A 26,631-nucleotide genomic window follows, 5' to 3' on the forward strand; every position below is an offset into this window, starting at 1 on the left:
CTCCACCTAGCTTCCCAGCTAATAGTAACTCTTTATAGCACCACAGCCTCCGAGCTAATAATAGCTCTACCCAGCTTCCTAGCCTCCCAGCTAATAGTAACTTTGTAGAGCCCCAGCCTCCGAGCTAACTAGCTTCTCTTAACCTCAGCTAAAGGTACCACCTCCGAGCCTCACAACAAATGGTAGTTCTTTCTTGCCTCCCAGCTAACAGCAGCTTTTTACATAATAAATACAAACTTCTGCCACCTACTGGTGTGGGGAGTTATATCCTTTCATGCTGAGGAGGTTGGTGGTAGCTGCCGCTGGCTGCAAACTCGGTCGTCTTTCCTGACACTTGTTCTTTGATGGTGTTTTGTTGCGTCCAGCCTCTGGAGATCACATCTGCTTCACATCAAAACCCTCTCAGTAGTTTAGGACAGAACTAACACGACTGGAGAATCATCAATTCCCAACGGAGAGACTCCAGACCAACTTTCCGTCACAAAAGAATTTGTAGACCGGGGCGTAGGACTGGCTTCCAGTCTACCAGAGGAAGGCCAAAGCTTTCCTGGAAGGTTTTACTGGATAATTAGGTTATTAATCAAACACAGACGTCCACGTTCATGCCTGATCTTTTCTATTATCTTCCTGTCGTGTTATTTGCAGACTTTCATATGTCCAGTTTGGCCCAAAGTGAGTAAATAAAAAAGCAGTGTGGAAAGTTGTGGCGCTCGTCCAAGGTCAAAAACATCTAAAACATCACGTCTTGTACAAAAAGCAAGTTCATTCACTGTTTGGCCAAAAGTATGTGGAAACCCAAACAGCTTGCATTCAGACCGGGCCAGTTACAGTCAGTTCATCCCGAAGGCGTTGGATGAGTTTGAGCCGGGACAGTCGGTCCTTTATGGAGCTGGCTTTGAGAACAGGGACATTGTTGAGAGTGTTGGAGGAGAATGTCGTTGTATGCAGAAGCATTAAGATTCTCATTCATGGCAACGAAGACGCACAAACTGTGAGAAACAAACCAAGAGATATACATAGAAATATATCTGGAGCAGATTGTCCGCATACCTTTGGACAGCTGCAGTAAACAAAAAAGAGTTTAAAGGATGGACAAGAAGACGAGTAGGTACTCAAAGCTCAGCTTCTAGTTTTTATGTACTTCAGACAAAGAACCAAAGAACCAAATAAAACAAGTCAAACTGAAATATGAGACTAAAGTGAGTCAATGTTCAGATGAGAGAGGAGCTCCTCCAGGATTAAACCAGAGTCCATGAGTTCAGGTCCTGGTTTAGTTTCTATAAATCAGGGATTTGTCTCATGTTTGTGTTGAAGTGTGTGATGACAACAGATGAAAGGAGCTTTGTGAGGAGCTCAGAAAAAGAGTTGTTGTTGCTCATCAGGCTGGAAAAGGTTCCACAACCATCTGTAAAGAGTCTGGAAGCCACAAATAATCCACAGAGAGTCAGACAGATTGAAGACGACTGTTCCCCTCCACAGGAGTGGTCCACCAACAAACATCACTCCATCATAGTGGGAGAGGAACCAGAGGAACCCAGGGGAACTTCTAAGCAGCTAAAGGCCTCTCTCACATTGGCTGATGTTCATGTTGATGAATCCACTCAACAACCAAAGACACTGCTCTCTGTCCACAAAGGACATGTGGGACAATGTTTAGTGGACAGATGAGACCAGAGAGAATAGTTTGGTTTAAATGTTTGGAGATGAACCAACACTGCATTCCAGCATCAGAACCTCATCCCTCCATGAACACATGGGGGCGCTAATGTCCTGGTTTGGGCCTGTTCTGCTGCATCTGCTCATCATTGATGGACCAATGAACTGTGAATTCTACCAGTGAACTCTGAAAGAAAATGTCAGGACATGAGTCCATGAGCTGAATGTGAAGAGAAACTGGGTCATGGAGGAAGACAAGGAGCCCAAGAACACCAGTGGTTCTCCAGAAGAACCAGATGAATGTTTAGGAACAAGTCAAAGTCCTGACCTTCATCCAGTAGAAATGTTGGAGCATCAGCTGATGAGAGGAAACCACCAACATCTCACATCTCAGCTGGTTCTGATCTGATTAATGGATCAGGTTCCTCCAGCTGATCAGATGTTACCAGGAACATTTAGTTTTGAGCAGAAACTGGAGACCAGGACTCACTCAGATGGAAGATTGGAACATTTCCCTGAAGTATAATCAGAGCTTGTTTGAAAATCCTGATGTTTTGAGTCATTTTTATGCAGAAACTTTAAAGCTGAATCGTACTCACTCAAATGAAAACATGACATGACATAAGTTGGACTCAACAACTGAACATTTATTTGCATCGACAAGAAGCATCAGTCCGTCGGAATAAAAGGCTTTAGTTGCTCATTTGCATAAAAATTAGAAAACAGAACTTTTTATTTTCCCAGTGTCTCTCTACTTCACATTCATTGGAAACAAACCATCCAAAAAAATAAAATAGAAACAGGACCAGAACGTAAACAGATTATCAAGCTACAGTCTCATCAAATCCAAACATGAGTTACATGTGATTCTAATATGATAGAAAACCAGGTTACAAAACAAAAACAAAAAAAGTCATTTTGCTGCATCTATAGCCAGAGGAAAACTTTAAGCTTCGTTAGCCACATCCAGTCACAAACAAACGAGGGAGTAAAGAGAGTTTAAATCCAAATAGTTCCACCTCTGTGACTCGTTTTTGTGTTTTACTCATTTTATCCTGCAGCTGATTTAGAGGAGCTGGTCTCATCTCTGCTGCTTGTAACTGTGTGAAAGTAAAAGTGAATCCCTGAGAAGCATGAAGCATAGACAGTATGTGGGTTCCCCCAGAGCACTGAAGCAAGCAGAGGGACTAAAGGCTTTATTTTCGTTTAAGTTCAACACCAGAACCTGTGAGGAATCGTGTTTTTAGATAAATAATAATAATAATAATAATGATTCAGATTCTCCCTGATGCTTATTTTTAAGGTATGGCTTCTAAAGGAAGTGTCTTCCCTCCATTTTGAACTAGACTGGGCTCTGTTGCCAGGGAGCGGTTGTTGTGGCAGCAGCATCATGGTCCAACTCAGAAAGTTGAGCAGGTTCAGGACGCGGAGGACTTCTTCTCCTTCTGTCGGAGGTGGATCTTCATGTGTCTCCTCCTCTCGTCGCTCCGGGCGAACTTCCTTCCGCATTGGTCGCAGGAGAACGGCTTCTCCCCGGTGTGCGTCCGGATGTGGGTGGTGAGGTGGTCGCTGCGGCTGAAGTTCCTCATGCAGATGCGGCACTGGAAGGGCTTGTGGCCGGTGTGGATGCGCAGGTGCCGGCTCAGCTCGTCTGAGCGCGAGAATCTCCGGTCGCAGCTCTCCGCCGGACACGGGTACGGCCTCTGGTGGACCGGCGTCTTGCTGGGCCGGTTCGGGTACTTCCTGGGTCTCAGGATCGGCCTCAGTGGGAGGTTCTGGTGGCCGGCGAAGGCCGCGGCCATGGGGCCCTCGGCGGCCGGCGTGGGCGCACCGAGCGTAAAGTTCCTGATGGTGTTTAGAGGCGTGAGAGGCGGGGGCACCCGGAGGGAGTCCAGGGGGTAGGGGAGGGACTTCCTCTCGGGGAAAGATGCCTGGATGTCCCTCTGGCAGCTCTGCTGGTAGAAGCCTCCATAGTCGGGCATGATGGAGAGCAGCGCGGCGCCGTCAACTGTGGGTTTGGGCGCAGAGTTGTAGGTGGGAGGGGGGTGGTAGGACACGGCGCAGGTGGACGTCGCCAGGTACCCCCCCGCCGACGGGTCCTGGTACATGTCCCCGCTGCAGGAGTAGGACGGAGCCGGGTGAGGGTGGGGGTGAGGGTGAGAGTGAGGGTGAGTGGGCGCGTACATGTGGCTGATGTCCGGCTGGCCGTGCGCCATGCTGCCGTCCCCCGCGTCTCCTCCTCCTCCTCCTCCGCCGCCTCCTCCTGCGTAAATATCTGGCGATGCTGAGGACGACCCGGACACGGTGGCCGGTCCCGGGGCTGCGATGTCAGCGCTCAGCACGTTGATGATGTCCCCCGGTGTCCACGGCCCCCCTGCGCCTCTGGAGTCCACCGAAAACCTGCCGCTGAACGACACCGGGTGCGTGCGTAAAGTTGCCACGTACTGCGCCAGGTCACCGTGGAGCGGCAGCTCAGGGGCGCTCCTCTCCTCGAACAGAAGGTCACCTGAGACAAAAAAAAAGGAAAAATACTCAGAACAGAGTGGAAACAGAAGACACATGTTTATTCTCCGCCGTCGTCAGGACGGTTCTGACTCTTACCGCCATCATCTCCACCAGGTTTCCCCTCAAACTCTTCAGCCTCCTCTTTAAAAACTATCGATGTCTGTGTGTACCCATCCTTCGGGATCCCGTGAACGAGGCTGCTGAGGGACGCGGACACCTCCTCCATTATTCTCGCAGCCATCCCGATCTAATCTGGGTTCTATCTTCGCCTCTCAGAGAAAACTCTGCCTCATTTTGTCTGTTCCGCCTCTCATCTCTGTCTGCAAGCGTCCCCGGCCGGTGCGCTATGGTTATAAAGGGGATCTCTGGGTGTCCCGTTACGTCATTTACCATATATGGACTTGTGCTTAAAAAAATAGAAGAAGAAGAAGAGGGAACTCCAGAAATAGGACTGGTGGAGCGTGCCGTGACGAAACGCGGTGGAAAATATTCATAACAAATCATAGGAAATTCACTTACATTAATTAAAAAAATGATGCAGCGACGCTTTAAATGTTTTAATATTTATTCATATTTAGTTTTTTATGCGTTATTCTAATCGCTGCTACTTAAATGGAGATAAAAACGCGCCATGATTCGGAATTCCGGTCTCCATAAATGGATTCTCCGGTGAGCGGAGAGGATCTCCGTCTGCTTATATGGCTGGTATCCGGGTAAATTGTGTTGCATTGTGTTGTCTTTGTGCCAGCTGAGCCCACACACACACACACACACACACACACACACACACACACACACATAGAGGGAACAGATTACTGCTCTGACTGAGTGTCTATTGTTGGCCCGATCATCAGGGAGGGAGGAATCATTCAAATCATTTCCTCTAGAAGCTGCTTCAGGGTCTGATTGGACAAAAATGGAGAGTTCATGAGCATGTTATGGTTTTAGTCTTGTAGCTGTTGTAGCATCATTTGATTTGTCCACGTCCTAAAAACCAAACTTTGGAGTAAAACCACTAAAAACAGCTTTTCTTGTTGGATCTGTGTCGTTGTCGCCTGCAGCCTGAACCACATCCACGACCTTTGAGGCCTCGCGTTAACTCCTCTCCTTCCAAATCTCATCTTTTCCTTTCAATATTCCACATTAATAGCTCAATATTCTCACTTTTTTCAGATTTAACGTCTCCTCTGATGTGATATCTGCTCATTTCCTTTTACGTCTGGTGTCAAAAACTGTTTCTAATCTAATCTCATTAATGTTTCTTAGTTTTTGTTGCTGCTTCTCTCTTTCTCCGGTGCTTTGAAAGGCTCAAAGATGATCTTTGAATGAAGTCGAGGGCTCTGTGCAGTCGTCCTCTGCAGCCTGAGCCACATTCGTGGCCTTTGACCCTTCTCTCTCTCCACGTTTAAAGCTCAGCGTTCTCATGTTTTCTCAGATTTCACTTCTGTTCCGATACGATATCTGTTCATTTTCTTCACGTCTGCTGCCAAAAAAAAGTTCCTTATCCAGCTCTTAATCTATCGGTGTGACTGAAGAGCAGCTATTTTTCCTCTCAGGTAAACTGGTTTAAAGATGGAGCCTGAGGGACGTTCGTGACCTTTGACCCCTCTCCCATCAAATATTAAATCTACAGCAGCTGCAGCTCAACGTTTCCACCTTCACATTCTCACTTTCCTCACTAATCTTCCTCACATCTGGTCCCATTTATCATTTAAATCAAAATCCATTCATATATTTATAGTTTCCCCAGTTTTAACTTCATTTATTTGGCTTAAAGGTTAGTTGATCTGTTGGGCACTGACTCTTGAAGCAGGAACTCTTTGAGTCGTCCTGTAACGAAAGGTCTTAACTTTTAATCCTGGAGCTTCATGCAGATGTTTCAAAGACACTTCATCATTTACGCACGAAATATCTCCTAAAAAGTCTGTTCATGTGTGAATCAGTTGTATTTTATGTTACTTGTCTTTGTTGTGGGTTTATTTAAAGGTGGAAAGAAGTAAATATCTTTTATTTTGAAGGCCGTATTCAAGTACGTCTTCAAGCTCGAACAGAAACTAAGATTTAAAAATCCTCTGCTTTAACCTGGGGCCTGTATTACCCACAATGCAGCTGGATTAGCAGCTAATGTAGCATGTAGCGTAGAGGAAACAGTTTCTTAATTTTTTTTTTTTTTTTAGTATTTCTAAGGATTTCATCTGCAGATGTTTGAGAATCTAAACTAAAACCTTTGAGCCGTTTGATTCCTCACAGATCAGCTGTCGGTTTTTATTTGTGTGTTTAACAGGAGGTGAATCTGTGACCGAATGAGCAAATAAAAACCAATGGCTGAGGTTTATTTTTTTGCAGATTTAATCTAAAAAGATGAGAGCAGGAAGCCGTCGGAGCTCGGAGGAGGACTGCAGCTCTCGGAGCCTTTTGAACGCCCACATTTACAAAAATGTTGGTGTGTATTGTCGTTGTGTGGCGCGCCGCCCACCCGGTGGCAGATGGGGGGTTTGGTCGGTCCACGCGCACACAATCAACACACAATCAGGAAGCACACACACACACACACAGTCTCAGGCTTTAACTCACAAATGCAAACACTCCCACACTAATACACTTTCACTTTCCCCCTCGATGTAACGGCCTCACAACTCACTGCTGCCGCTTCGTCCTCCATCTTTTTACTGTTGAATCTTTATTTTAACAAGAAATAAAAAACCAGAAACAACACCGGCTCCATGGGGACGGTGCCCTGCTTCCACCCTTCGCCCACGCTCCTGCAGGCCGTCCAGGCTCTGGGGGGTTTCTGGTTTTGTGTTTGGCGGCTCGGGGTGTCAGCCGGGGGTCCGGCGGCTCGGCAGACCCCACCACGCCGATTAATCATCTGTCATCTGCTTTTTTTTTTGTTGTTAATATGGATCTTTGTCTCGGTTCCTCCGGTCCGGCCTGCTGCTCCTGATGCTAATGATGCTAATGACGCTAACGCTGGCCGGCGCTTTTTGTTTTTCTACAAACGTCGACGGAGTGAACTGTTTAAAAAAGTCTTTTCTCCGGAGTCGCAGGGTTTTATTCACACACACACACCTCAGATATCAAATCTACCGCAGAACAAGACGCTACAACTTTTTTGTGACTCTTTCCTCTGGAGGTGAAGGTTCTGCGCAGACTTTGAGGCGTCACATCAAACACCAACGTTTCCTTTCGATATTTTTAACATTTCTGGCTCGATTTTCCCACTTTGTTTCAGAGTGAACGTGATGTTTGATGTTTCTCCTCACGTCTGGCTCCAGTTAATATGTGAAGGCTCCTAAAGATGTAACAGTTACGTCATGTTGGATAAATTCCCAAAAAGGATCTTGGTTCTGAAACGAAACACTCTTTTTTTCCATTTCCACAAACCGAGAGTGGTTGAGACGTCTACACTGTAACATGTTCAACCTCCACTTTCTCGCTTTTCTCTCAAGCTGCTGCAGATTTTCTTCTTCTTCTTCTCATCAAACCTAAAACTATTTATTTCGTATTTATTTGTTTACTTGTTTGTTCTGATCTCCAGCTTCTTGACTTGAGGCCATTTTGAAAAGTTTGGACGAAACCAGAAGACGTTCAGACTTTAAAATGAAGGCCGTGGCTCGTCTGGATTTTCCGCCACCTTTTCATTGTCAGGTCGTGTAGGTGGATGACTCAGATCTGGAAGGAAGGAAGGAAACCGCTGACCTGGTTTTACCCTGTGGCGGCACGAGCCTTCAGACTTCAGACCAAACCAGAAACTTTCAGGAACAACCAGGTTTCTGTTTCTGTCTTTCACTTCAAACCAGAGGGTTGTTTGAATCAGGCTTCCAGGCGATTGCATATTCATGGGAAATGTATTGACTCCCGAGCGTCAAATAATAGACCACGGCGTCAATGAGCGTTGAATGGCTTCAACCAGGACTCAAACGAGACGCGATTATCGGCTCTAAAGGTTATGTTTTGAAAAAGCCAGAGCTCCGTCGACCTATAAGCATCATAAATATACACTAATTCAAGGTTTTTAAACTTCTTTTCTCTTTGAACAACCTTATAAATTAACAAAACTCAGATTTAGAGCTGCGTCTGAAGATCAGTTCTATTATACAACATTGATTTTTACAACAGTTCAAGACAAAGAAATTGGTAAAATACTAAAATATAAGCTTAAAACTGAAATTATCAACTGATATTCAGGACATTTTCCTTCTTTTCTGTCATATTTTGAAAGATAGCAAGCAGCTTTAGGCCCTTTCTTACGCACAATGTGGAAAAAGTAAAATATAACTTATATATAACTTATATACTTATAGTTTAAATGTTTTATATGATGAAATTAAAGGAATGTGATTGCGAATATTAGTTGATTTGAAGCTTTCTCTGCACTTATTTGGACTCGTTTAGATAATTTAGTTAATTCAGTAATTTAAATCCTCTCATATGCAAACACAAAACCATCAAACAGAGGCTTGAAATTTAAAATTATTAATTAAAAGTGCAGCTAATGCTTCACAGAATGAGACACGATGTAAAAGTTGTGAAGAATTAGTCGTGAACGTGTAGTTTAGAGGTTTGTCTGATGAAATCAAAGGCCTGACCTTGTGAATATTGATAAATTTAAAGCTTTCTCTGCACATTTGGATCATTCATTTAGTTTTTTTTCCAGTCACAAACAACATAAATCCTCTCATATTGACTGATGCAAAGCAGAAAATGCAACAAACGGTGATGTCAAAGTTGAGCGGAGAGAGTTTTGTGAAGCTTCGTATCAGCAAAAAGACAAAAGAATGAGCTTCACACTCACCGAGCAGAAATCCTCCTCCGGGCCTCGTCCGGGTCCGAGAAAGATGGAGAGCCGCCGGGCGGAGAAGGAGGAAAGAGAGAAGGAGTGGAAAGACAGACGGAGAGAGGAGGGGAGAGGACGGGGCGACGTGGTCGGAGATGATCCCGGAGTCGAGTGCAGACCAACGTTTGTGGCGTCGCGACCAAGAAGAAGAAGTTACCCGCTCCTCTGGATTTCTGGCTCGCCCCCGGAAAGGGTCATCGTCACCCGGGGTCCGAGTGGGCTGACAAAAAGATAGAGACAGAAAAAGAGGGAGAGAGGGGGGGAGAAACAATACGATTGTTCCCACCTCACTTTGCTTCCACCCTCGCACTTAAAATTGTTATGGTAATGAAGCGGAGTTTTTTCGCCGGGCTGCAGATTGAGGCACAGAGAGATGCTTCTCTGGCTGGAAGCGGAGGAGGCGTCGGAGGTGTTCGGGTTTCAGGGCTGGGGGGCTCTGGAGCAAGGCAGGACGACACGCAGAGCAACAGCGCTGTTTATTTCCTCCGTCTGGAGGTTCTGGAGGACGTTTCCTCCAAGTCTTCAGGCGATTTCCTGAAGTGATAAAACCTTAAAATGTGTGTGAGTCATTCAGGTCATGGTACAAGTTAAAGATCCAGATGAAACAGAAGTCGTCCGGGGTTGTTGAACATGTTTCATTCAAAATGTTAAGTGCTGTCCGCCTGTAACGACCAGATCACGTCCTACAGTTCAGAAGCTGCCTGAGAATCAGTCTAATTTTAGGTTAATTGATGCGTGATCAGAAATATTAATCTTTTTGTTAATGATTTCTCTGGGAACTGGACCTGGAGCTGCTCTCAGAGAGTTCTGCTGCTTTATTTCACCAACTAATAAAACCTTAAAATGTCTGTAGAGGTTCTCAGTCATTCGGGTCATGGTATAAATTAAAGAACAAGCTGGAACAAACTGGACTTCAGCTCTAAATGACTGTTGGAGAGTTTAGGTTTTTATTAGGAACATATGAAAATCACACGAGTCAGTTAATGACCAGACTCTTGGATTCAGAGTGATGTTCACCTCCTACAGTTCAGAAGCTGCCTGAGAATATGTCTAATTTAAGGTTAATTGATGCCTGATCAGAGATATTAGTCTTTTTGTTAATGATATCTCTGGAAACTGCTCCTGGAGCTGCTCTCAGAGAGTTCTGCTGCTTTATTTACTGTTAGAATATCTCTGGAGGTCCATGTCGTGGTATTAATTGTTTCTAGAAGATGTTTCCTCCTGATCGGTGGCTGGAGTCCACCTGAAACAAACACACAGTCGCCTGATCCTGTTTCCCGTTCCCCAGTAAACGCTTTCATCTGTCGTCTCTGGCTTAAATGTGTGAGAGTGTGTCCCTTTAAGAAACCCAACAAGTTTTTTTTTATCTCGTTTGTTTTTTGATAAACCTCGACCTGGATGACTGAGAACCTTCACAGACGAATAAAGATTTAAAAGATTTGAACATCCTGCTCCGTCCGTCCATCAGCTGGAGACACCAGAAGGAGTCTGCAGCATGTCCCAGCTGGTCCTGGACATGAGGAGGAGGAGGAGGAGGAGGAGGAGGAGGAGGCCAAACTGGACATGTCCCCTGTGTCCATCAACAACCGCTCACACCTACGATTCATGTAGAATCAACTTAATGTGAGCGTCTTAGTGGGAGGAGGAGAAACAAAAAGAGGCTCCAGCAACGATTCGTCTGTTTTTGAACCGAGAGGAAACACAGAAATTTGTTTTTTTTTTTTTTTTTACGTGACTTCCTGGAAACTCTGCAACTCGTTTCAGGCCATTTCTGTCTCAAAAAGACGGATGGAGAACTGAGAATAAAACCTTTTCTTGACCTTTCTTGGCTTAAAACATGAACAACCTCCACGAAATCACCTGGAAGAAAATATGGAGGACGAGCTCAAGAACTCCTTTCATTTATTTATGCTTTGAAATGGATCAAACACTCAGATATGAACTGATTATTTATATATGTCTCTTCTTTTCTATAATAAAGTTATCAACCAACGTCAGACCTCTTTTTTTTTCTTGAGTCCTGACACAGAAACATGTGTGAAGAGGGAATTCACACAAAAATGTAAAATGTGGCTTCACAGGAAGAGACAGAATGTGAAAGAATCATCATAAAAATGGAGATTAAACGTTTATCTGATGAAAGTAAAGGACTAAAAATGTGAATGTTGATGACTTCAAAGCTTCCTGTGCTCTCATTGGGACTCGTTTAGATCTTTGCATTCATTCTTTTCCTCTCTGACTTTCTGTTCGACTGCTGCAGACACTAAATGCGTCTAAAGAATCTGCAGCTCTGACGAACGCCTCCACAAAATCCGCTGGAAGAAAAGACGAACGATGAGCTCGGCAACTCTTCAAACCGGCGCAGGAACGCCTCTGACTCAGTTTCAGTTTTGTTTGGAAAGCTCCGGCTTTTTCTGCTGGGTCTACGTTGGAGACCCGTTAACGGAGATAAACTGGACTGAAATGAACTTTCTCACGGCTCAGACTCAGAGTTCAGTTTGGACGGAGGTCGAAGCAACTTTGACTTGAATCCAAAAAAAAAAAAAAAAAGAGCTGCTTTGACTCTTTATCTGCAGATTTGATGTGATCCTAGTTTGACAGGGTTTCTGAACTTTAAAGACAAAGGCTGGACTGTTAACATGTCTTCGTGTCGTGTCTTTGAATCCATACTCGGCTCATAAAGAGGTTGCCAGAGCAAAGAGGGCAACCCCCTCGCCGGCCTCAGGGGGCCGAGTGGGCGGACGGTCCTCGGCAGATGGATGGCTGGTCACTTCACGAACCTGGAGCCACGGAGGAGGACCTCAAACATTTCATTTTAATGGCTTTAACTTGTTTTTAGCACAATTTTATTCATCTAACACGGTTTATATGATTCATTTACAGCCGTGTGGACGTCTTTTGTGTCCGTGGGTGCGTTTAAGAAGCTTTTATGAAACTTCATTCTATTTAGTTTTTTATTTTTTTAGTTTTTGGTGCAAAAATGACCTAAATGTTTATATTTGTGATCATTTTTTAATTATATTTTCATGTTTTGCACATGGTTAGCTTTTTTTACAGAGCTACTAGACATAGATCCAGGCTCCACTGGAGATAAGATAAGATAAGATAAGATAAAAAGGCCCTGGATTAACTTCTGTTTAAGGTAAAGCAAAATATTACATGTGAAGATGCACAAACTGATGCACAAAAGATGCACAAACTGGAGACAAGGAGGCATGAAAAGATGAAAAATATCAAAAAGTGGAAAGAAAATGTTCATAAAAACAAAACAAAAGGAACAACAGAGCTGCAACACAAGCAACAACCACACATCACATCACAGGAGGCTTTTTATTGTATAATCCCTTCATCATTATGAGTAAAATCTGCCGTTGTCTCTAACGTTGCCCAAAATAATTATTCTACATAAAATAAAATAATTAGAATATGGTTAAAATAAAAAAAAGAAGAAGAAAAAGAAGCAGCACAGAAAATAAAAACTAATAATTAAAACAAATTAGAGCATTAGATAAATGCTATATAGGATGGTTGGACATATTATTAATATAATAAATAAAACGTTATTTAAAAGTGTAATTACAAATTAGTCTCATTCAGTTTAAAGTGAAACACTGGGTTTATTTTTCTCACGTCTTCCTGAGGTGCAAAGGTTCAAATTCACTGAATATGAATCATATGTTTTTCTTTTGTTCTCGCCTACATAATTATAGGTCGAGTTATTTCAGTAAAACAGGAACTGACGTTCAACTCGTTTTTAGAAACTCCTGTTGACCTGAGGCTGTTCAGGTCAGTTCAACAAGAAATGATTAATTTCTCCTCTTTGATTTGAGACAAACTCCTCCTCTTCTATTCTGTACATGCTTACACCATTTTCTTTTTTATTTTAGATTTCTAGAATTTCTAGATATTACTTATTTTCGAACTTTCTTTTCACTTGTGGTTCTTAAGAGTGTTTATTTTATGTGCAACTTAGCTACTGTGACCAAGTAATTTCCCTTGAGGATTATTAAAGTCTTAGTTATTAATTTTATTCTTGTTTTATTTATTTAGTTTTCTGTCTGCTCTTTTTTTTTAAAAAAAGAAAGAAAGTAAATATTTTAGTAAATCTGTTCTCTGCAGTTTCGCTGTTGGTTGTTATTTTTTTTACAATAAATAAATAAATAGTAATAATGTTTTCAGGATGACGTCGCCCATAGATATATGTCGCCACCTACTGGCAAATGTCAGGTATTGAAACCGCTTTATTTCCCGTGATTCTCCGCGCCGTAGTGGGTCACGTGTTAATGGACCAATGGCCTTGTTTGTTTGGCTGTTGCTCGCCTCTCATTGGCTGAGCCAAATTTAAAAGTACAGTTTGAAATATTTCTCTGCGGAGGTTCAGAGCGCCAGAGAGAAACGTCCGAGGAGGCAGCACACGTTCAAAATACATCTTAAACTTTATTTAACTGAACGGATAACTCACTAAAAGGCGAGGAAGTCATTTAAACATCGTATCCGGTAAGTTTCTGCTTTATTTTTTGGATCAAAGTGACATTTTCGCTTCGCGTAAGCTTCACTTTAAGATGCTACTTTCCAGTTGTGTTCAGGTCCAGACTCCGGGATCTGACTCTCGGTCTTCTTTTTTTTTTTTTTTGTTTAATTTCATCTAAATGATGTTTCTGAAGTTTAAATTAATGGTTATTTTTCCAGAAGGGATCTTATCTCTGCCGGAAAATGTCTTCACACAATCCGAGCGGAGCGAAACGGGACGAGAAGGGGAGAAACATCCAGGTGGTTGTCAGATGCAGGTAAAAAAATAAATAAAAATGTCATTTAAAATGTTCCAGACACAAGGATCTTTAACTGTTAACTGGTTTTACTGATTATTGATTCCAGGAGAAACGGTTCTTATTCATTTATTGACAGATTAATATCAAATTCTACTTATTTATTACATTTTTCACCTGTTTAAATGCGTCTAAATCATTAAAACACCGCCGATAAAACCGTGTGTTCATTAAAAAACTACATTTACATGTGAGTTTATTTGGAGCAGAGGAGAGAAATAGAAATATTCTTCTTAAAACTATATTTCACATTATAGAGACTGAAGGTAAATTGACAGATTTACCTTTAAATGTCTTTAGTATCATTTGACATGTTATTGCTGTGTTTTAATCATCTATTGACTGATAAATATCTGATTTATTACAGGTTTCTTTGCTTAGGCAGCTTTTAAAAAGCACTTATGTCATATTTTAAAAGACATATTTCCCATTTAACATTAGAGAACATGTTTTGTTTCTGTTACGTACAGTAGGAAACGTCTGTGTCACAGCTATTTGTGCATTAAATATTGAATTAACGTGTGGTTAAATGTGGAGTTTTCTGGGCTAATGTAGAAGAGGAACTGCTTCCTCCTTCTAAACCAACAGAAGAACCACAGTTATGTAAACAGTCATGATTTCTGCTCACAGACGTAACTATTTCCTCAGTGTTTTCTCGTTATGTTGGAAATGTTTTGTGTGGAATAAAAAAAAAAAAGGAAAATGTTTTCTAGCCACTGATAACGAGAAATAAATAACTCTGCACGTATCTGCATGCAGAGTTTCTGCAGAGTCTTAAATTCTGAAATGTGTTAATCCCAATTTAAGACGTTAAAGTCTAAAATATGAGTCTTAAATTACTTCAGTGACGTCTTAAATCCTTATGACCATTTATTACTCCCAGGGTCCTGAGCTTTATTTTGAAAGTACATCTGTGGTTTGTCTTAAATGTTAAATTTAAAGTCTTTAATCTACTGGTTTGAGTCTCTCACTGTGAGAGACGAGAACAGGCCCAGTAATAACACAACGTGGAGGCTAAACTTTGTACGGAGTTAAGGCTACTAGGAAAGTTCAGCTTTGGCCTCCCAATAAAGGAAACTAGTCCTACGACAAATGGACTAAAACATGAATTTGTTCCAACATCCTTTTAATAATCTGCTGGTCTGGAGCCTTAAGTTTATTGTTGGACTGTCTGATTGAATTTTTCTGCTGGCTTTGGTCTTAAAGTTTAAGAACATCGATGTCCTTCGGATAATTATTATTATTTTTGTGATTATTTTGTGACGTTTATTTTAACGTCCTGCATCCTGTCCTCAGACCTTTCAACACCATGGAGCGGAAGTCGTCCTACGGCGTCGTCGACTGCGACCACAACCGCAAGGAGGTGGTCATGAGGACGGGAGGCATCAACGACAAGGCGTCACGAAAGACCTACACGTTTGACATGGTGAGAGGACACATACACATTATTATTATTATCATTAATAAACCGTCTTTTATCGAGGTGATGATCTAACTCTTGTTCCTCAGGTGTTCGGCCCGGCTGCCAAACAGATCGAGGTTTACCGCAGCGTCGTCTGTCCCATTCTGGACGAAGTCATCATGGGATACAACTGCACCGTGTTTGCGTGAGTTTCTCCTCAGATCAACAGAATTTAGCTCAAAACTCCCAATGACTCGATTCAGTTTAATCTTCCTCTCTGCTCCGTCGGGTTGTTCAGTTACGGTCAGACCGGAACCGGGAAGACGTTCACCATGGAGGGAGAGAGGAGTCCGGACGAACAGTTCACCTGGGAGGAGGTGAGTTTATTTCATTTAACACTCAATGCTGCTCCCGAAATTTACTTTAGAGAAGTTTAAACGCTTCAAAAGGTGTGAAAGATTTACAAAATGAAATGCTGAGACTAGTCTAAGAAGCCAAGAAGAGCTGGATGAAACTAAAACACATGTGTCTTTACTCTGGAACTGGAATATTCTCTCTAATCGTTGGTGTTTAATCTGATTCTGTCGTTTAATGTTTTTGTCTTAACTTCATTGTTTTACTGTGCAGCATTTTGTCTTTTTGCTATTTTTTTACTTTATTGTGAAAGTTATCTTGCACAGTGACATGAACAGAATGAGAATCGTCAGGTTTTTGGGGCCTAGTTCGGTAAAAACCAGGACGCTGAGGCTGGGATTGGATGAACGGGCTGAGCTGTATGTGTGGTGTCTGCAGGACCCTCTGGCTGGAATCATCCCGCGGACGCTGCACCAGATCTTCGAGAAGCTCTCTGAGAACGGCACCGAGTTCTCCGTCAAGGTGTCGCTGCTGGAGATCTACAACGAGGAGCTGTTCGACCTCCTCAGCCCCAGCGAAGACGTCAACGAGAGGCTGCAGCTCTTCGACGACCCGCGCAACAAGGTCGGTAAACGGACGGATGCATGGATGGATGGATGGATGGATGTGTGTTTGGGTTAAAGAAGGATGGATGGAGAAGATCCGTGAACGTTTGGTCGGTGTGTCTGCAGCGCAGCGTGGTGGTCAAGGGTCTGGAGGAGGTGACGGTCCATAACAAAGACGAGGTCTATCAGATCCTGGAGCGAGGAGCAGCCAAGAGGAGGACGGCCTCCACGCTCATGAACGCCTACTCCAGGTACCCGTCCAGACGAGACGCCCCCTCTGTTTGACCCCACGCACCTGGTTTTAGTTGTGTTGTTGTTGTTGTTCACCGCCTCTTCTTCTTCTTCTTCTTCTTCTTCTTCTTCTTCTTCTTCTTCTTCTTCTTCTTCTTCTTCTTCTTCTTCTTCTTCTTCTTCTTCTTCTTCTTCTTCTTCTTCTTCTTCTTCTTCTTCTTCTTCTTCTTCTTCCTTTTCTGCAGTCGCTCCCACTCTGTGTTCTCGGTCACCATCCACATGAAGGAGATCACTCTGGACGGAGAGGAGCTGGTGAAGATCGGAAAACTCAACCTGGTAACAGCCTTATACACATGTTCATCTCTATCCACATGTTTAATAGACAGAGGTAAAAATTACACCATTTAGAATCTCTGTGATTTGGGGCTGAATTTTTTACCTTTTCAAGACTTTAAGTTTGATTCTTTTCCTTTTTTTTCTGCCTCTCGTCTCTTAAGAATGATGAAGGATGTTTAATGAACATATTCGCCCCGGGATTAGTTTTACCTGACGACGTCCTGTGATTCATATATTACCTCCTACGTCTCTGTTTCATGTGGTGCATCACACAGGATAAACAAACTGTGTTTTACTTTACGGCTCTGCTACTTCCCCTCTCACCCCACGACACATCAGGGACAGTTTTAATTACTTTGCAAATTATAAATGATGATTAATAATGTGTAATTGATGTTATTTATCCCAGAGCAGAAATCATATTCATATTTACAGATGAACACATTAATGGCTCTAAACAGTTCAGAGACATTTTGACTAACGTCTGCACAAACTTTGAATTATAGCAGAATTATAGATTCTTAAGAGACGAGAGGTAAACAAAAGTCGCAAGAAAGTACAAGCTCCCCTCTGAATCACAGACGTCTCCATTCGTACTCGATTAGTTTTATATTATATTTTACAAGAATTAAGGTTCTGCTAATTTGCAATTTGCAATTTTTTACTTTACAATCACAGACGATTCACACAAAGTTGAGATCAAAGACGACATCCATGAGAAATCGGAGTTAGATCAGAGATGAGATTAATGTGTTTATCTGGTTTAAATACTTGCAGAGATCAATATGTTTTTTTTATTATCAGTTAGAATTTGCAAAGTAAAACATCCAACAGAGTCAGAACTATGGATGGTTAAATTAGAGGAAAACTCAGACGTTGTAGGATTTTCCGAGTCCGGTGACGTCTCCATGTGAACCTGATCCCACGTGAATACGTCGCCGTGCTGAGCTGTTTCAAACTCCGGGGACTCGTCCCTCTCCTCCAGGTGGATCTGGCCGGCAGCGAGAACATCGGACGCTCCGGAGCCGTGGACAAACGAGCTCGAGAGGCGGGAAACATCAACCAGTCTCTGCTGACGCTCGGCCGAGTCATCACAGCGCTGGTGGAGAAGAGGCCGCACATCCCCTACCGGTCAGAACCAAAGAGCGTCTTAACTTTAAAAACTGTGAACTGGATTTTACAGTGATTGTATATTATGTATATTTACATGCTGTCATCCTGTGAAACCCGTCTCCAGAGAGTCAAAGCTGACCAGGATCCTCCAGGACTCGCTGGGGGGACGAACCAAAACCTCCATCATCGCCACCGTGTCGCCTTCCTCCAGCAACCTGGAGGTACGTCCGTGGCGACGCGCCTGATGTCCTGACGTGTTTCGGTTTATTTGTGACGTAGATCCGGGCTCTGATTGAACCTTTGCGTCCGTGCAGGAGACTCTGAGCACCCTGGAGTACGCCAGCCGAGCCAAGAACATCATGAACAAACCCGAGGTCAACCAGAAACTCACCAAGAGGACGCTCATCAAGGTAGGAAACAAACATGGCCGCCTCCTCCGGCTTCTTCTTCTTCTTCTTCTTCTTCTTCTTCTTCAGAGTTGTTGGTTTGGTGCTAATTTCGTCTCGTTTCTGTAAAACTCAGGAATACACCGAGGAGATCGAGCGTCTGAAGCGAGACCTCGCCGCCACCCGAGACAAGAACGGCGTTTACCTGACGGCAGAGAACTACGAGTGGGTTCAACGCTACAGCTCCAACGTTTGAACTGAATAGTTCATTTAAAATGTTAATCTTTAATGACGTTTGTTAAAATATGTGATTTAAGGGCGATTAGTTGTCTTGCCAGGCTACGTTAGCACCATAGACTGTATACTCCATGTCTAGAGCTCCCCCTGGTGGCTGGAGGCTGCAGTATAGGTCATAAGCTCCACCCTCTTACATGTTAGTGGGCCAAGATTAAATACTAAAATACACGTGAAATTTATTTCAAGGATGGTTTCAGTCATTTCACGTAGGTAATGTGATGTTGAGGAATGTTCAAGGAACATTTTACTTGGATAAGTTTCGTTTTGGTTTATAGAAACAGGATGTGACATACGGTCAATGGAGGAGACGTGTTTAGTCCATATTTATATACAGTCTATGGAGGAGACGTGTTTAGTCCATATTTATATACGGTCTATGGAGACGTGTTTAGTCCATATTTATATACAGTCTATGGAGACGTGTTTAGTCCATATTTATATACGGTCTATGGAGACGTGTTTAGTCCATATTTATATACAGTCTATGGAGGAGACGTGTTTAGTCCATATTTATATACGGTCTATGGTGGAGACGTGTTTAGTCCATATTTATATACGGTCTATGGAGACGTGTTTAGTCCATATTTATATACGGTCTATGGAGGAGACGTGTTTAGTCCATATTTATATACGGTCTATGGAGGAGACGTGTTTAGTCCATATTTATATACGGTCTATGGAGGAGACGTGTTTAGTCCATATTTATATACGGTCTATGTAGAGACGTGTTTAGTCCATATTTATATACGGTCTATGTAGGAGACGTGTTTAGTCCATATTTATATACGGTCTATGTAGAGACGTGTTTAGTCCATATTTATATACAGTCTATGTAGAGACGTGTTTTGTCCATATTTATATACGGTCTATGGAGGAGACGTGTTTAGTCCATATTTATATACAGTCTATGGAGGAGACGTGTTTAGTCCATATTTATATACGGTCTATGGAGACGTGTTTAGTCCATATTTATATACAGTCTATGTAGAGACGTGTTTAGTCCATATTTATATACAGTCTATGTAGAGACGTGTTTAGTCCATATTTATATACGGTCTATGGAGGAGACGTGTTTAGTCCATATTTATATACGGTCTATGGAGGAGACGTGTTTAGTCCATATTTATATACGGTCTATGGAGGAGACGTGTTTAGTCCATATTTATATACAGTCTATGGAGGAGACGTGTTTAGTCCATATTTATATACGGTCTATGGAGACGTGTTTAGTCCATATTTATATACGGTCTATGGAGACGTGTTTAGTCCATATTTATATACAGTCTATGGAGGAGACGTGTTTAGTCCATATTTATATACAGTCTATGTAGAGACGTGTTTAGTCCATATGTATATACGGTCTATGGAGACGTGTTTAGTCCATATTTATATACGGTCTATGGAGGAGACGTGTTTAGTCCATATTTATATACGGTCTATGGAGACGTGTTTAGTCCATATTTATATACGGTCTATGGAGACGTGTTTAGTCCATATTTATATACAGTCTATGGAGGAGACGTGTTTAGTCCATATTTATATACAGTCTATGTAGAGACGTGTTTAGTCCATATGTATATACGGTCTATGGAGACGTGTTTAGTCCATATTTATATACGGTCTATGTAGAGACGTGTTTAGTCCATATTTATATACAGTCTATGGAGGAGACGTGTTTAGTCCATATTTATATACGGTCTGTGGAGGAGACGTGTTTAGTCCATATTTATATACGGTCTATGTAGACGTGTTTAGTCCATGTTTATATACAGTCTATGGTTAGCACCTAGCAGGACCTTGCTAATGCTAAATTGCTAACATGTTGTGTTTCTATTTGTAGCTAATGCTTTCGCCTGTTTTTATAGTTTTTAAGATCCTTCATGTGTCATAAATCCCGATTATTCAGAGTAAATTGTCTATTTTGTTTCTACCTTCAGAGACTTGTTTTTATTTTAATTAAACTCATCTGTGCAGAGCTGATCTAAACCCGTCTGTTTGCGTTTCAGGAGTATGATGGTTCAGATCACCGCTCACGACGAGCAGACAGTCGAGTACACGGACCGAATCGCCGCCATGGAGGAGGAGCTGAAGAAGGTTCATATCCCAGAAAAAAAAACAAAAAAAACAAACACTATTTTCTTTTGAATCAGCTGGAATAAATAAATTAGTTGTGTGGTGAGATTTTAAAGGCCCGGTTCTCCCTGCAGGTCACAGAGCTGTTCACCGAGAGTAAAACCCAACTGGAGCAGTGCAGCATCGACCTGGATGAGAAGCAGCACAGGTGATTTATGACCTCGTTAAGACCTCGTTAAGACCTTAACGATCCCCCCTGATCTACCCGGTCCTGATTAATTAATTATAATGTGTCTCCATTAATTCATCCTAAGCCTGAACCTGAGATCTGATCTGTGTGTAAATGAGCAGCAGCGCCACCATGTGGTCAGTAGAATATTGTATCAGCTGCTGCCTCTGATGGATCTCTACCTACCACTGGACCAGAACCAGGACCACATGGCAGGAAAGGAAGGAAGGAGATTGAATGAGTTCAGTAGCTGGTCTTTAATGGGACCAAAGGGCCGAGGTCACATGGGTTCAGACTGACTCCAGATCAGGGTTCATTCCATATCTGGGTTAAAGTGTCTGTGTGTTGTTTCCAGGCTGGAGGAGACCAGCAGAGATCTGCTACAGACCCGAGAGAAGCTGAGTCAGGAGGAGTTCGTGTCCTCAGAACTCGCCACGGTCCAGGAAACCCTCTACGACACAGCGGGACAGGTGAAGACAGACCCGACGCCTCCTTCGCTTTCCGCTCTTGGGTCCCGTGCTGTACTTTCCAGGCTATTAATAAAACGACTTCTTAAAATGTGCCAACTATTTTCTGAACTTCCCTTTTCTTTTTAAACTTCTGCTTTTTCAAACATTGTTTTCTCCTCCCCCTCCAGCTCCTGAGGACCGTGGACGCCAGCACCAGGGACGTCTCAGGACTCCACGCCAAACTGGACCGCAAGAAGAAGGTCCAACACTTTATTTACTGCATCATAGATGAGGCCTAGAAGAAGAATGAGATGTTTAGTGGAGGAGGGAGGGAGGGAGGGAGGGAGGAAACGGGTGAGGGAAGGTTATGATGCTGATGGCGTCTGGTCTCTCCTGGTCTCTCCTGGTCTCAGGTGGAGCAGCACAACAGTGAGATCGAGCAGAGCTTTGCTGAGCGGATGGAGGGAGCGTTCAGCAGCATGCAGCGCTGCGTTCAGGAGCACTCCGTTAAACAGAAGGCCATGCTGAGCAGCTACTCTGAGGCCGTCGGTACGGAGCAAGAACGTTTCCGAACGTGTCCGGACGTTACGCCCTGACGTGGTCTTCATCGTATTTATTTCCTCCTCCTCCTCCTCCTCAGACGGTCTCCTGGCGACGAACCAGGCGGCGCTCCGAGGAGCTGTGACCACGGTGGAGGCGCTAGTGGGCGGAGTCAAGCCGCTGGTGGCGGCGGGCGTGGCCAGGTGTCGGGAGAAGGTGCGGCAGCAGGAGGCGCTGTGTCTGCAGGAAAAGGAGGTTCTGCTGCAGCTGCTGGTGAGTCCCGCTCCTCCTCCTCCTCCTCCTCCTCCTCCTCCTCCTCATTATTAATTCATCCATTTCTTAACAAAGTAAAGTTTTATCTTCATGTTTGTTGACGCCTGAAGGAGGAGCACCAGCAGGACATGGAGGAGGTCCTGGTGTCTCGGACTCTGATGGGTCTCACAGCGGTCCAGGAGCTCCACCAGACCCTGAGGGCGTCCGCGGAGGCTCAGAGAGTTCTGGCCGACAAGGTGGAGGCCATGAAGGAGACGGGGGTCTTCCTCCGAGGCCTGGCCCAGGACCTGGCTGGGACCAGGGAGGCGGCGGTGAAGGGCCTGAACGTCCTCCAGGACCAACACCAGCAGCTGGAGGACGAGATGAGACGAGTCCAGGAGAGACACCAGACGGTCAGACATGAAGATTTAGTGTTTATCTCGTCTGGTCAGATCATAACCTTGGTTCATATCTGCAGGAAGATGATTCGTCCGCCTGGAGAAATAAAGGTGAACTCGTTCCTTCCTCCGTCGCTTATTATTTGTTTGGCGTCTCCTTCCTTCAGGGTATGAAACAAACCATCCAGTGTCTCCAGGACCAGCTCCAGCTCCTAAACCTGGAGGCCCAGAAGGACTTCACCGACCTCCGCTCGGCCTCCAGAGCCCTGCACCGACCTCTGCAGAGCCTCCAGGAGGACATCAGCAGGTCGGCCTTTCTGCCTCCTCCTCCTCTCGTCCATTAGCATTAGTTTACTCCACGGTGCCTTTCTGAAAAAGTTCTGTGCATTTACTACATGATCAGATCCTCGGCTTTTACCTTCAGGAGAAAACATTAATGTCACCACAACCACTGGTGAATGAATGTCGGCAAAAGGAAAGAAGAAGGGCTCAGTTTTAGGGTCGAGAGGATTTGCAAGAGTCACAACTTCAGTGTAAAAGTAAAGAAACGAGTCACAGTTTGAATTATTATTCACTTTGACTCTCTGTCTTCTGAGAGTCTGCAGATGAATATCCCTCGTATACGTCATGATGACGTTAAAGTGTGACACAAAGACTAAAGACCTGATGATTATAGTAAAAATGTTTCCTGATAAATTACTGTTTATATAATAATCATGTTTGTTTTGATGCAAAGTACAAACCAGTAGTTTGGATCCAGCTCCTTAAACCTGATGCATTTTTGTACGTTAACCTGTGTCTTGTATCTCGTGCAGCGGCTGCAGCTCAGTGGAGCGTCGGGCGTCAGCTCAGGCCGACCTCCTCTCCTCCACCTCCTCCTCCCTCGCCTCCTCCCTGCGTCTCAACGCTGACCAGAACCAACAGGCGCTGGAGGAGCTGAGCGGCTGCTGCTCCCACCTCCACAGCTCCGTGTCAGGTACGGCCTCCACCCCCCGGCCTCCCCCTCGGTTAATGTTCACACCAACAAAAAGGGAAAGAAAAGCTCAAGGAATGTTCAGAGACGCAACAACGGAGGAAGGAGAGAGAAACTGGTGCAGTTAAAGGCACCGACCTCGTTCACTTTAAAGAAAGTAAACACGAAATGTGCAGAAATTAGTCAAAGTCAACTTTAATTCTGACGTGCAACACAACACATTTGATTTAAATGACTTTCCTCCAAGGCTACGGTGCAAAAAACAAACATGTGCAAACGTTGAGAATATATAAAAATATAAAAGAAGTATATCCTGTATAGGAGGTTGAATTTTTATCCCCCCGCAATTTAATTTATTGTTATTATTTAAAAAAATAAATAAATAAATAAACATAGAGGAGTGGAGCAATATAACAAATACAAACGAGAAATAAGTTTTTATAAAAACTATGGAAGACTACAATAAGACAACAAAACAGAACAAAAATGATGATGGTGAGTAATACGACTGAAACAAATCATATATAGTTCATGTATAGAGATAGTTCATTGAATTGTGTGTGTGGTTTATGGGCAAAACCTTGTGTACAATACAAAAAAAAAAACTGAATAAACGATTGAAAAAGAAACATAGAAAAAATAAATATGATAAGAACGTTATCGACACTAGTCGGGACGAGGAGGTTGAATTTATAGATTCATCCTCGAAGGGAAATTATGTTGTCGTAGCACCTGTATCTGAATACAATAAAATACTGAGGCACAAATAAAAACACAGAGTAAGATGCTGGCAGTGGTACTGATGATCTGATGGTGGTGTTATAGTAACTAAACAGTGTATAATCGTAGTATATAATAATAATAACAACAGTATGTTAGAGATTTGTAAGAACATTTCATATTCACACTTATTTTGTATTAACTTTTTAGAAAAACTGAATGTTGTGTAGAAATGTCTGGACCTCAGAGTAGAGTAACACACTGACGCTGCTAAAAATACTGACGTGTAAAAGGAACAACAAGCTACAGCTTCTCGCCGCTTCTCTTTCTGAACATGTTTATTTTTGAGCTCCATGTTCAAAAATGCATTTTCATCTGATTCAGTTTAACCCTCAGAGGCTTGAGCAGCGCTGGGTTGTACTGTTTTAGTGTTTTAGTGTTTTAGTATTTCAGTACAGCAGATCTGGTGCTGACACCGCAGCACCATTTCACATCGCTAACGTTGATGCTAACGTGCTAAAAGGCGTTGCGCTTCAGGCCTGTGACGTGGTGTTTGCCTGCAGGTCTGGTGGAGCGGGACGTCCAGTGGAGCTCCAGGGTCAGGGATCATGCCGAGAGCCGAGCCCAGGACCACGTGTCCCTGCTGGGGAAGGTTTCCGCCGAAGTTCAGAGCCTCCATCAGGTCTCCACACAAAAAAAAAAAAAAAAATAAACTCCAGAGCTTTTAAAGTTTCACTAAAGTCGAAGCTTTTCCAGATTCCAACATCCATCTTCCTTCCAGGACGTGGAGCTGCGCTGCTCTGAGCAGCTCCGGGCGGCCGAGGAGGAGCTGAGCAGCCGGCAGGAGGAGGCGAAGCAGGCTCTGGAGTCGGTGCAGAACCAGGCGTCTCTGGATCGGGCCGCCGTGGACCGGCAGCAGGACGAGCTTCAAGAGCACGTGGCGGCGAGTCAGCAGCTGGTGCACGGCTTCCTGCAGGACGAGCTGCAGCGCGACGTTCCCACCGGTAACAGATCCAAACTAAAAAAAACTCACCGCGAAGCAAACACAGTCACGTTTGAGCCACCAATCACAAACCTTCTCCCCTGCTGCTGCTGCCGCCTTCAGGTGCCACCCCGCAGCGTCGGGAGTTTGTGTATCCCCGGAAGCTGGTGAAGTCGAGGAGTCGCGGAGAGCTCCTGGAGAGTCTGAGGAGGCAGCAGGAGGAGCTCCGAGCCGCCATGGAGGAGGAGGAGGAGGACGACGACGACGAGACGGAGGAGGAGGACAAGCACAGTCAGGTCGACCACGTACGTCCAGCTCCCGGTCCAACATCGTGCTTGGCTCTTGTAGGGAGTTTCTTCTTCTTCATGACGGACTTGTGTAACTCTTTTGTGCGTCTAGGACTCTCTGGAGGATGAAGTGAGCGCTTGTAACGAGAGCGTGGCCACCGAGCCGTCGTTCATCGATGAGAACCTGGTCTTCAACGAGAGCAAACGCGTTCCCTTCTTCAAGGTGAGCAGCACCAGAGACTCAGAGAAACAGTGACATCATCATAATCTCATTATTACTGAGTCCAGATACCGGTTAAAACAATAATAATATCATAGTATAAGAATCTTACTATTAATAATTGTTGAATTGTCTTCTGTTTTCCAGCAGAAGAAGGGCGGTAAGAAGGAGACGAAGATCCCCTCCAGACCTAAAGCGTCAGAAAATGAAGCCACGGCGACGCCTCAGAAATCCAGACTTCCACTCCGCTGTCAGAACTGAGCCGGCTTTTATTCTATTATTTTATTAGCCTCCAACTACTGCTTATACGTGTGTCTCTTAAATGTTACGTTGCCGTTTTTACTTGTTACTTGTTTTAATATTGTGACCGTCTCTAAACTTTCAAGTTGTTTGTAAAAATTAAAGAGATTTTTACTTGTTTAGTACTTTTGTACTTTTTTTTTTTTTTTTTTAAGTGAGTAGTTTAATTTATTTGGATTTTAAAATTAACACGGTTCAACAAAGAGGAACTCAACCAGAACATGTTTCTAACTTTTATGAACAACATCTCTGTTTGGTAAATGTGGAAGGTCCCCCTCACATAGGAAGGAATGGTATATTTTTAATTAAACAATGAGATTAGTTTTTACCAGAAAGGACAAAATCTATTAAATGCAACTAAAACGCTACAGGCCTGATACAAAAGTCTTTATTTAAAACACCTTTCACACATTTAATCAGAAAATTATGCTGCTTTTATTCATATTTTACATTGTGTACATAAACAAAATTGCCCGAGACCTTCCTAAACGTTTTTTTTTTTTTTTTTTTTGGACTTATTTGATTTGTTGTTCGCTCCAATAGCCGATTTTAACCTTCAAAGTTACGTTTTAACACATTTCTAGAACATGTCGGTCGCGGTTTATATTAACAAGAAACAAAGATGGCGGAAAGTGGTTAGTTTCGGTTTCGTTTGTGTAT

General features: G+C 43.4%; 2 protein-coding genes across 4 annotated transcripts; one reads left to right on the forward strand and one right to left on the reverse strand.

The window, feature by feature from the left end:
• Positions 1–2,282: 2,282 nt before the first annotated feature.
• LOC125018597 (early growth response protein 2b-like) lies at positions 2,283–4,489 on the reverse strand. The gene is made up of 2 exons (XM_047602617.1): positions 4,258–4,489; positions 2,283–4,162 (listed from the first exon to the last, which is right to left on the reverse strand). The coding sequence occupies exons 1-2, from the start codon at positions 4,400–4,402 to the stop codon at positions 3,075–3,077; spliced, it is 1,233 nt and encodes a 410-aa protein (XP_047458573.1). The 5' UTR covers positions 4,403–4,489; the 3' UTR covers positions 2,283–3,074.
• Positions 4,490–13,346: 8,857 nt separating this feature from the next.
• Positions 13,347–26,093, forward strand: kif11 (kinesin family member 11). 3 transcript variants are annotated; one of them, XM_047602603.1, is made up of 26 exons: positions 13,347–13,495; positions 13,688–13,785; positions 15,121–15,250; positions 15,334–15,431; positions 15,525–15,603; positions 16,019–16,204; positions 16,312–16,436; positions 16,662–16,752; positions 17,738–17,883; positions 17,990–18,086; positions 18,180–18,275; positions 18,388–18,476; positions 20,555–20,642; positions 20,756–20,829; positions 21,206–21,320; positions 21,488–21,559; positions 21,713–21,848; positions 21,940–22,112; positions 22,223–22,504; positions 22,657–22,796; positions 23,305–23,465; positions 24,746–24,864; positions 24,964–25,186; positions 25,288–25,469; positions 25,564–25,674; positions 25,819–26,093. In XM_047602603.1, exons 2-26 carry the CDS (start codon positions 13,712–13,714, stop codon positions 25,930–25,932), a joined length of 3,201 nt encoding a protein of 1,066 aa, XP_047458559.1. In that variant the 5' UTR covers positions 13,347–13,495; positions 13,688–13,711; the 3' UTR covers positions 25,933–26,093. The 3 variants fall into 3 exon arrangements, with proteins under 3 accessions (XP_047458559.1, XP_047458561.1, XP_047458560.1); XM_047602605.1 differs by having other exon boundaries at positions 25,822–26,093; XM_047602604.1 differs by having other exon boundaries at positions 13,369–13,495; positions 13,691–13,785.
• Positions 26,094–26,631: the final 538 nt, after the last annotated feature.

The sequence above is a fragment of the Mugil cephalus genome, chromosome 13 (genome assembly GCF_022458985.1).
Source record: "Mugil cephalus isolate CIBA_MC_2020 chromosome 13, CIBA_Mcephalus_1.1, whole genome shotgun sequence".
NCBI lineage: Eukaryota > Metazoa > Chordata > Actinopteri > Mugiliformes > Mugilidae > Mugil > Mugil cephalus.

Excerpts from the sequence above, each read along its gene's own strand:
- LOC125018597 (XM_047602617.1), bottom strand. The coding sequence starts at position 4,402 with ATGGCTGCGAGAATAATGGAGGAGGTGTCCGCGTCCCTCAGCAGCCTC. Across the intron at positions 4,163-4,257 it reads ACCTGGTGGAGATGATGGCG|GTGACCTTCTGTTCGAGGAG; the intron begins GTAAGAGTCAGA and ends TTTTTGTCTCAG.
- kif11 (XM_047602603.1), top strand. The coding sequence starts at position 13,712 with ATGTCTTCACACAATCCGAGCGGAGCGAAACGGGACGAGAAGGGGAGA. Across the intron at positions 16,205-16,311 it reads TCGACGACCCGCGCAACAAG|CGCAGCGTGGTGGTCAAGGG; the intron begins GTCGGTAAACGG and ends GTGTGTCTGCAG. Across the intron at positions 16,437-16,661 it reads CTCATGAACGCCTACTCCAG|TCGCTCCCACTCTGTGTTCT; the intron begins GTACCCGTCCAG and ends CCTTTTCTGCAG.